This window comes from Dryas octopetala, chromosome 5, assembly GCF_963921425.1.
Source record: "Dryas octopetala chromosome 5, drDryOcto1.1, whole genome shotgun sequence".
Classification (NCBI taxonomy): domain Eukaryota; kingdom Viridiplantae; phylum Streptophyta; class Magnoliopsida; order Rosales; family Rosaceae; genus Dryas; species Dryas octopetala.
Genome location: NC_141370.1, coordinates 20,784,616 through 20,795,128, shown reverse-complemented (window position 1 = coordinate 20,795,128; position 10,513 = coordinate 20,784,616). Strand labels below are relative to the sequence as shown.

The window sequence follows — 10,513 nt, the reverse complement described above, 5'->3', positions numbered from 1 at the left end:
GGCAGGGGGCGGGTCAGGCAGGGAGGGGGGTGGGCTGGGGAGGGGAGGGGTGGGGGCTGGCTAGGGAGGGCAGGGGCGGGTCGGGCAGGGAGGGGGGGCGGGCTGGGGAGGGGAGGGCCCCAAAAAAATTTTAAAATTTTTAAAGTTTTAATTTTTTTTATTCAAAAAATTTTACTTTTGTCAAAGTTTTAAAGTTGGGGTACTAAATTGAAAATCAGTGCATAATTGAGGTACTAAAATGAAGTTTACTAATTTTTTTATTCAAAAAATTTTAAAAATATTATTATATTTTAAATGTGAGGAAAAAGATGAAAATACTCCTGCCACATCAGCAGATAACGGTTTATTTGACAGAAAAACTAACGGAGGTACTATTTTGACACAAAATGAAAGTTGAGGTACTTTTTGTCAAATTTTTAAAGTTGAGGTACTAAATTGAAAATCAGTGCATAATTGAGATACTAAAATGAAATTTACTCAAAATTTAAACTTTAAAAAATTTAAAAAATTTTTGGAGCCCTCCCATCCCCAGCCCGCCCCCCTCCCTGCCCGACCCACCCCCTGCCCCCTCCCTAGCCAGCCCCTCTCCCTGCCCGACCCACCCCCTGCCCTCCCCCTCCCCAGCCAGCCCCCACCCCTCCCCTCCCCAGCCCGCGCCCCCCCTGCCTGACCCGCCCCCTGGCCCCTGCCCTCCCCCCCTCCCCAGCCAGCCCCCCTCCTCCCCAGCCCCAGCGCCATCGCACCCCCAACCCCCATCGCACCCTCTCCCCCCAGCCCCAGCCCCGTCGCACCCCCCAGCCCCAAACACCTGTCGCACACCCCTCCCGGACGGCGAAGGAGAAGGAGCTCTCCTCTGCCTCTACGTACACGGATCGAACCGATCGGCTCTGTTTGGAGCCCCGTCGAAGAGGGCAGGGGGCGGGTCGGGCAGGGAGAGGAGGGTGGGAGGGCAGAGGGCGGGCTGGGGAGGGAGGGGGGCTGGCTGGGGAGGGGGGGAGGGCAGGGGGGGCGAGGGCAGGGGAGGGGAGAGCTCCAAAAAAATTTTTTAAGAATTTTTTTTTATTCAAAAAATTTTAAAAATATTATTATATTTTAAATGTGAGGAAAAAGACAAAAATACCCCTGCCACGTCAGCATTAATGGTATATTTGACAGAAAAACTAACGGAGGTACTATTTTAACACAAAATGAAAGTTGAGGTACTTTTTGTCAAATTTTTAAAGTTGGGGTACTAAATTGAAAATCAATGTAAAATTGAGGTACTAAATTATAATTTGCTAAAAAAAAAATCATTTTAATCAAGTTGCCACTATGTCGCAACTCCAACTTCCATTTCAAATGATTCAAAAAACCGTTAAAAGCAACGATCTCATCTTCCTCTCAAAAAACTGCAAAACCCTAAACCAACTCAAGCAAATTCACGCCCACCTCCTCACAACCCACCTACACCAAAACCCGTATGCCATTGCACCGCTCCTCTTGGCCGCCGCAACCTCCGAAAATGCATCTTTCTTTTCCTACGCTTGCTCAATTTTCAAGCATCATCATCACCGCAACACCTTTATGTACAACACCATGATCAGAGGACATGTTCAATCACATACGCCAATACCCGCTATTTTGTGCTATTTAGACATGCTGAATTATAGGTTTGTTGCTAATAACTATACGTTGCCGCCATTGATCAAAGCGTGTACGATTCTAGTCCCGAATTCTCAGTTCACTGGTCGTTTAGTTCATTCCCATGTTGTTAAATTCGGGTATTGTGACGACCCTTTTGTTGTTAGTGCGCTAATTGAGTTTTACTCTGTAATTCATGACATGGAAACTGCAAAGTTGATGTTTGATAAAAGTCCGAATAGGGATGTGGTGGTGTGGACGGCAATGATTGACGGGTATGGGAAGATGGGTGATGTTGAGAATGCGAGAGATTTGTTTGATGAAATGCCTGAGAAGAATGCTATATCGTGGAGTGCAATGATGGCTGCATATTCTCGGGTGAACGACTTCAGAGAGGTACTTTCTTTGTTTAGGCAAATGCAAGAAGTAGGCGCAAAGCCTAATGAGTCGGTTCTTGTTAGTGTGCTCACTGCCTCTGCTCATCTTGGTGCGGTAACGCAAGGATTGTGGGTACATTCCTATGCTAAGCGGTACAATCTTGTGTCAAATACGATTTTGGCCACTGCATTGGTTGATATGTACTCAAAATGTGGCTATGTGGAAGCAGCTTTATGGGTCTTTGAGGGCATTCCTAATAAGGATGCCAGAGCGTGGAATGCTATGATTGCTGGGGTTGCAATGAATGGGGATGCAAAGAAATCACTTGAACTGTTCAATAAAATGGTTGTAGATAGGATTCAGCCCACAGAGGCCACATTTGTTGCTGTTCTCATGGCTTGTACGCATGCAAAAATGGTTGGCAAGGGCCTTGAATTGTTTGATCGAATGGATACCCTTTACGGAGTTAAACCTAGGCTTCAACACTATGCATGTGTTGTTGACCTTTTGGCTAGAGCAGGCATGGTGGAGGAAGCTGAGAAGTTTGTAGAGGACAAGATGGGAGGACTAGGAAGAGGGGATGCCAATGTGTGGGGAGCATTACTTAGTGCATGTAGAGTTCATGGGAATGTTGATGTTGGGGACAGAATTTGGAAAAAGCTCGCGGATATGCGGCTAGCTGATTGTGGTATTCACGTTCTTTCATATAATATGTACAAGGAAGCTGGCTGGGATTTGGAGGCTAAGAGAGTCAGAAATATGATCTCAAATGCGGGAATGAAGAAGAAACCTGGTTCTAGTGTGATAGAGGTAAATGGAGTGACCGAAGAGTTCCTTGTTGGTGATCTTTGTCATCCACAAGCAGAAGAAATATGCAATATGCTTGATTCCTTTTGTAAAATGGTGAATTTGGAGGAAATTTGATGTGGTATAAGATCTTGACAGTGAACTGATTTAGAAGGGGTTGCATAGAGTCGACTAACTACCTCTATTTGATGTATTTTTGCATCTTGTAATATCACCGTGCCACATTTGAATGGTTCGATTCTCAATTTTTTTTTGTATCTTTATATTATTTTCTCTTGATGAAAACATATGGAAACTTGGCATACTTTGTGCGCTGCTCAAGTAACAACACTTATCATTATGTAAACTAAGTAATACATTAAAGTACAATTTCAGCTTTTGAGCTAGAAGAATATCGTGTTGAATATTATCAGATAAGGTAATGCATATATGCTGGGTAGGTAGTAACTTCTCTTCACCACTAAGTTCCTATAGCCTGCTATCTGCCCCGTCAGCTATTATTAATATGAACTAAGATCAACAGTCTGCCATTGTTTAATAGGTATAAGAGATTATCATAGTTGCTTAAATGGACTCTCGGGTGTCAGGTGCATTGCTTTGTATGAAAATCCTCTGCAGATATCAAACCAGTGATAAGACGTTTTAGCCTTTCAGCACCTGGACCTGGCCGAAGAGTAGTGATGTTTTTAATGTAATCTGGAACGGTTACATTTGTGTTTCCTTGAGTACTAAGCCATCCACCAGGTACAAATCCGTTGGCATTGCAGCCTAAAAGCTCAGAGTCGATCCTGCCAAGAACTGACTCATTCCTGCCAAATTTCCTGGCGAAGGGCGCATTACTGTCCACCATGCGCTGGTAGTCATCATTGACGAGGAAATGTGGATGCTGTTTTGGGGGGTTGTCCCATGATATGAAGTGGAGATCATGGTTCACAGTAGTGTTTCGAAACTCCTCAGCATTGCAGATGACTGTGTGGAAATACCCTTCTGGTGAGGAAAGAAAGTTGGCATAATACATAAGGACTATCCTTGGGAGGTTGTCCCAACCCCATAAAATATATTCTATAAAAGGACGGGAGAGCATCATCCAAGCAGAACCTGAGGAAATTATTGAGCAGAATGCAGAATCAGGTATTAGTTAAATGTATAGAGGGACTTGTAATTTGAAGTTGAATAACTGAATTCAAATCCTAGCTATAATAATGACAGATGACAAGAAAATTAAGGTACAGTGCAGATTCAGTAGATAAATTGTTCAAGCCCATGCTAAGTGGCAACAAATTTTTAAATCACCTGATATATCTACAAGCAATACATAAACTGAAAAGAAAAAAGGAAAAGAAAAAAAATTATACCCTCACATGAAAATATTGGTAGATCCATGGTTATACTTATTCAGGATATTTTGATTAATATTCTTAAACTTCAAGAAGGCAGTCATTATGTACTTACATTACAGAACAGTATAAGCAGTGCACTTTTTACTTTGAAAGCCATATATAAGATGTAGCATGTTCCCATACACCAACCAGATGTGTGCTCAAAAATAGTTCAAACTTCTCTGAGATGCAGATAATTGTTTCAATAGTTACAATATGTATAACACTATCTTGTACTGGCCTTAAATCATACTTTAGAGTCTAATCCAATCCTTAGCTATAACATTGTGTTAACTAGTTATTCACCATTTTTTTTTTTTTGTAGAAGACTACTTTGACGTTCTATCCTGTAAATGATCAATAATCATTAAGTAGGTGGTAGTAAACAACAGGCAGATGGATTGAATCAGAATGAGAAGCACCAGCAGCAGAGATTTTCACCTGTAAAAAGCCTATAAGCAGTTGGCACGCTCCTTTTCTGTGACACCCAGAATACATCTGATTTTTGCAGGCTATACAGACCTGGATCAATTATAACAGGTTTTGCTCTCTGGTACCTGTGGGTTCATGGAAGTTCAACCTTTTAGGAGCAGCTATATTTAACTTAGCAGACTTTGTGTGCCCTAATTTTGAACTTAATCAAAACCAAAAATTAGTAAAGAAGGAGGCAAGATGAGTCACATACTCCTTCCAGCCAATGTCACTTGTATGCTCAATAAAATTAAGATTTCTTGGGATGGATGAGAAGACATGAAGCAGATCTGTGGCACAGGAAAGACAGACACATAAGTAAGGCATTAGGGTATGACCATGCAGCTTATTCACTTACTTAGTACTGTTTATTGCACCAAATATATAAACAGAATTAATGAAAAAAAACAGGATGGACAATCAAATGAAATCAGCATAGTAAGTTTGCATGATGCCAGAGGTCACAAATAAAACTTGAAAGAGTAACCCCTCCCCTTCATCTTCTTTGTAAAATAGTTGAAGGAGAATGCACTTGCACCCGCACAGCAACAATTGCAATATCTGAATGCTTCAGTACAATTGGAATGGAGCAAAAGCAGCAATAATTAAGTATGCAAACTGCTTTTATAGTTACCAAAACAAGCTGGGAAACCAAGAAATCCAATGCATAAATGCAGATAAGCAAAACTAGTAACAACTTAGCTAAAAACAATAGCTTGTGAAATGGAAATAGCTGAGGCTTTACACCCATAACTTGCATTCTAAAAGAAAATAGCCAATGCACCAATGCAATCCATAATAAGCAAAATCCAGTTCCCGCTCCCATTAAAGAAAAGGAACACAATAATAAATTAAAAAACTGTAAATTACCCATTATACGCATTAAGCATGTCAAGGAACCAATTCCCAACTAATTTAATAATATACCCAAATCAGACAATAACTTGTTCAAAGAATCAGAGAGGTCAAAAGGACATCTTGCTTTTAAAAGGCCTTGTAATTACCATCTTGGGTCACTAAAGGATAATCAGACGCACTCAAATTGATAAACCAATCCCAATCTCCACCTTCCTTCAACAAAATGGCCGCAGCGTGAAGCGTATTGGTAACCATAGTGGGGCCTCTGTAAGTCACCAAATTGGCCCTCACAACCACTCTAACATTACCCAACTTGGTAAACAGCGGCTCATTCCTCACAAACTTGGCCAAGTCCAATCTCTCCTCAGCAGAGGCCTCAAGGTCCAAATGCACAGCATACTGATTCCTAGGATGGTACAGAGCCTTCAAGGTCCTCTTCAAGCTCTCACCGTCCCCCACTGAGCCAGAGATCAAGTAGGCCAATCTGGGTACTGGGTCCTTGGAAGTAGCTGAAACCTTTAACTTCGACTCAACGAAATGTGGGAGCTCGTTTTTCACATGGGTCTTGTACAATCTTGAAGAATATGAGCTAGAAGAAGTGAAAACAGTGATGAATACAAGCAAAGTAGACAGCAACAAAGAAAGCACCAACGGTAAAAACCACTTCTTCTTCTTCTGTGGCTTGTTGGTCTCCATGCCGACAAGCCCAACAGCAAAAACACGAACAAAAACCAAAGCTAGCAAGAAGAAGAAAAATGAGAGCTTTTCTTCTTCTTTGTAAAATTAAATTATTTGGGTATGGAAGGAAGGGAGAGAGTGAGTTTGGGTTTTGGGTTGGGCGGCGCAGGATATGGGAAAGTGCGCCGGGGGATCTGTGCTGGGAGCCTGGGATGGTGTTGGTTGCTAACTTGCTCACCTAGTCACCTGGTTGGTGGGGTTCACGGAATGAATGAATCAATTTGGTCCATAATTAATGTTTTTGGTTAGTGGGTGACGCTGTGGAATGGGATTATAATTTAAGAGAATGTGATTTATTTTGACTGTGAAAGAGAGAGAGAAAAAGTGAGAGGGACTGTTGTCACTGTGTGTGGTATTAGAGAAGCTTTTAGTGACTTTTGCAGTGTGGTGAGTCCATTAGAACCATTGCTATTGTCTATTGAAGAAGAATCAACACGCGGTTGTCATTCTATGGCCAGACAGCTAATTAGCTGGAAAAAAAGAATTCCTTGTGTCCTATTTAGGTGCTTTGTTCATTCTTTTTTCCTTTTTTTTTTTTTTTTTTTTTTTTCTTTTGGGTCACAAGGATTGGAAATCATCATATATAGACATTGACATTGAACATTCACTTTATTTTAATTATAATTGTCCATGGCTTTTATAGACATTTCCCCATTTCTTTTTAACAAATTTGAGTGTCATCAGTATAATTATCTTCAGCTATTTTCCCTAGGTTATTGGAGACTGCTTATAAGTTATACCCATATTTTGGCAAGTGGACTATTTAATTTCAAGCCCTTTCCTCTGTCTCTTGGACTATAAAGAGATCTTGGGCCTCTTTCCCAGGACCAAGAATGTCAATTTCAGAGCCCATTATGAAAATAGAGCTTTCTATGATGATGTCAATTTCAGACATAAGAGCACAAAAAATGGCAATGGGGCCATGTGGAGACTGGGGAGTGAAGGGTGGTGAGTGCCATTGTGATGGAGAAAATGGCTCAATGCTGAACCTTCAAGTCAGCATTACAACCCTTCAACACACGCAAAGAGAACCCTTCAAGGCTTCAAGTCACCTTCCGAGTCTTTGCCATTGATTGTGAGCCAATTCAGTCTTTTTATTTTTTCTTCAAGTTCCAAGTTAATTCCAATCTCAAAGCCTTAACATATTAGTCAACACCCTCTTGGCCAAAGTCCTAATCTGTCTCAAATTGGGGCCTAGTTTTTAGAAGGATTCAATGGTAGATTTTTCAACCTGCATTGCGTTGAAGGTGTCCACATTAGAAAATTTTGAGTAAATATAGGACTCAGATTGAACTAATATTTAGCAGAATGTAACACAATTATGAAGGTTCTTGGTTATATTAGGAAATATCTTAATGAGATTCCCTTACACGGATAAATTAATTTTTCTTTAAAGACAAAAAAAAATCAGATATTAACAGTTAGAATATTGTAGAAACAATAAATTCTTTTTTAGAAACTCATATACCTTGGTACATAAATCCCTCCAAATTAAAACCCTATACTGCAGTTATTTTCTTTAAATTATATCATAGATTAGTTTGAGGGTGTTTTTTAACACTAACATCACATTTTTGCAAATAAAGAGTAGGAAAATTTTCATAAAATTTACACCACTGGGTTATTTTGGTAGGTAACAAACGCATTACTTTATTTATATTTGATTCCTACCAGAAAAGTAAAGTAAGAGTGTAACTGTGTAAGACAGATGGTTAAAATGGAAGTAAATCACACTATTTAATGCCCCAATCAACCAAAATCCATTTTGTGAATCCCTAATTAATTTTAAACCACCAATAATATGAAGCAAATCACATTATTTACTATTTAGTCAACAAACTCTTACTAAAATCCAAGAAAGCCCATTACAAAGCCCAACTCCTACTCAAACTGTAACTCTTGTCTCCTTCCCCCTTGACACTTTCTCATTGACTTGGATTCATCTCCTTCTCCTTCCCTTATTTAAATCCCAGTGCGAGTTTTAGGGTTAGGGTTTCAGATCCAATCAAACCCACAAAATTCAATTCACTGGGCAAGGCAAGCAAAGATGGGGCTTTCAGAAGGCGTGGTGAAGAAGGTCCTCCTCTCATACACATACGTCGCCGTATGGATCTTCCTCAGCTTCACTGTCATTGTATACAACAAGTACATCCTCGACCGCAAGATGTACAACTGGCCGTACCCGATTTCGCTCACAATGATCCACATGGCCTTCTGCTCCTCCCTCGCTTACCTCCTCGTCCGCGTCTTCAAGATCGTCGAGCCCGTCTCCATGTCACGTGACCTCTACCTCAAGTCCGTGGTACCCATCGGAGCTCTCTACGCGCTCTCCCTCTGGTTCTCGAACTCTGCCTACATCTTTCTCTCCGTCTCCTTCATCCAAATGCTCAAAGCCCTCATGCCCGTCGCGGTTTATTCAATTGGGGTTTTGTTGAAAAAAGACCCCTTCAAAAGCGACACCATGTTGAACATGGTTTCGATCTCTGTTGGCGTTGCCATCGCCGCTTATGGAGAAGCCAAGTTCAATTCTTGGGGGGTGACTTTGCAGCTGTTGGCTGTTGCTTTTGAGGCCACGAGGTTGGTCCTTATTCAGATTCTGCTTAATGCTAAGGGTATTAGTTTGAACCCCATTACTTCACTTTACTATGTTGCGCCCTGTTGTTTTGTGTTCTTGTGTATCCCCTGGGTCATTGTTGAGTTTCCGGTGTTGAAGGAGACCTCCAGTTTTCATTTCGATTTCGTGATTTTCGGGACCAATTCGGTGTGTGCTTTTGCTTTGAATCTCGCCGTGTTTCTGTTGGTGGGAAAGACCTCTGCTTTGACTATGAATGTTGCTGGGGTTGTCAAGGATTGGCTTTTGATTGCCTTTTCGTGGTCGGTGATTAAGGATACGGTGACACCCATTAATTTGATTGGATATCTGGTTGCGTTCGCCGGGGTTGCCTATTACAACCACGCCAAATTGCAGGCGCTGAAGGCCGCCGAGGCGCAGAAGAAGGCTCAGCAGGACAATGTGGAGGCTGGGAGGTTGTTAGAGGTGAAAGATGGGGAAGGAAATGGAAGGAAGAGTGAACCAGAGGATTGATTTTCTAATGGGTAACTCCAAGATTGTATGTGGAAAAGAAGGAAATGAGGAATTATATGTAAGAGGATTGGGAAAGAGCAATGGGAAACCTGGTACCAATTTGGTTGTTGCTTGTTTAGACTTAGCAGCTATTGTTCTGGGTATGTGGTGTTAGATAGTTATGTGTTACTTGCTCTTCGTTTTTAGTCATTTTTGCTTTATATTCAACAGTTCAATTTAGCTGTGTTCAACCCAATTTACTGGGGTGATTTATCTTTGTGATTAGGAAACCATAAATGTTTCGCGACTCTTGATTACTTAATGTAGAGAGTTTGAACTCTTTAAGTATCAGTCATTATGCGTACGCTCATACTGAATTATATACTCTTTATGTAGAATGCTTCTACTATTTACCTGCTGTTAGTGCCCTTTTTCTATACCAAATTTCACTATAAGTTTTAAATCATTTGTATTACGAGTATATATTAAACTGGAAAGTAGTCAAGTAAAACATCTAACCTAGTAGGAAAGCATAACTGGAAACCAGAAGACAAGTAATAGCACAATTGCGCATAACCGGATATGCCACCTTTGATACTATCTAGATGCCACCTTCAGCAACCAATTTTTGTTCATAATCTTATTTTGGTTTTAAAGTCAATATACTGCTTCAAATGCACATTTATATTAGTTAGTTTAGAAAGAAGTCCTGCTGTATATTTCTTCTGCCATGCATGATGCATGTATTGGCAATACAGTTAAATGGTTGTCGAATTTTGGTTGAGTTGAATACCAATTTCATAGCTGATGTTCCAGCATTTCTTTTATCTTCTATTTTGCTGGGTCTTTGTATAAATTCTCACGTTGTTGGAACCTGGTGGGGGTTATCTTTCAGGACATTCTTTGTTACATAGTGTGCCTGTATTATCTAATAAATGTAAAAGATGGTTCACATGTTACCCCTGGAACTTTGGTGTGAATTCTGAACACTCTTCTATAAGTTAAAGCGAGAGAGGTGTGATTTGGCCAACAGTTTTCATGCAAGTTAGATAGGGAATTTAACTGATGAATGTAGTGCCAGTACACCAGATTTAGAACTACTTTGGATTGTTAACCGATGCATCATGCTAAGGCCATTTAGCATAGTAATTTTTCGGCGTGACCGCCACACCTAAGAACACGTTGCAGTGTAATGGTC

The 10,513-nt window shown here is 40.7% G+C and overlaps 1 protein-coding gene and 2 pseudogenes across 1 annotated transcript; 2 read left to right on the top strand and 1 right to left on the bottom strand.

The window, feature by feature from the left end:
• The first annotated feature begins 1,315 nt into the window (after positions 1–1,315).
• On the top strand, positions 1,316–3,000 carry LOC147285603 (pentatricopeptide repeat-containing protein At5g06540-like; annotated as a pseudogene).
• Positions 3,001–3,122: 122 nt separating this feature from the next.
• LOC147285602 (beta-glucuronosyltransferase GlcAT14B-like) lies at positions 3,123–6,522 on the bottom strand. The gene is made up of 4 exons (XM_086245496.1): positions 5,660–6,522; positions 4,870–4,945; positions 4,626–4,741; positions 3,123–3,903 (listed from the first exon to the last, which is right to left on the bottom strand). Exons 1-4 carry the CDS (start codon positions 6,207–6,209, stop codon positions 3,389–3,391), a joined length of 1,257 nt encoding a protein of 418 aa, XP_086101622.1. The 5' UTR covers positions 6,210–6,522; the 3' UTR covers positions 3,123–3,388.
• A 1,640-nt stretch (positions 6,523–8,162) lies between these two features.
• On the top strand, positions 8,163–9,666 carry LOC147285601 (putative sugar phosphate/phosphate translocator At5g25400 pseudogene; annotated as a pseudogene).
• Positions 9,667–10,513: the final 847 nt, after the last annotated feature.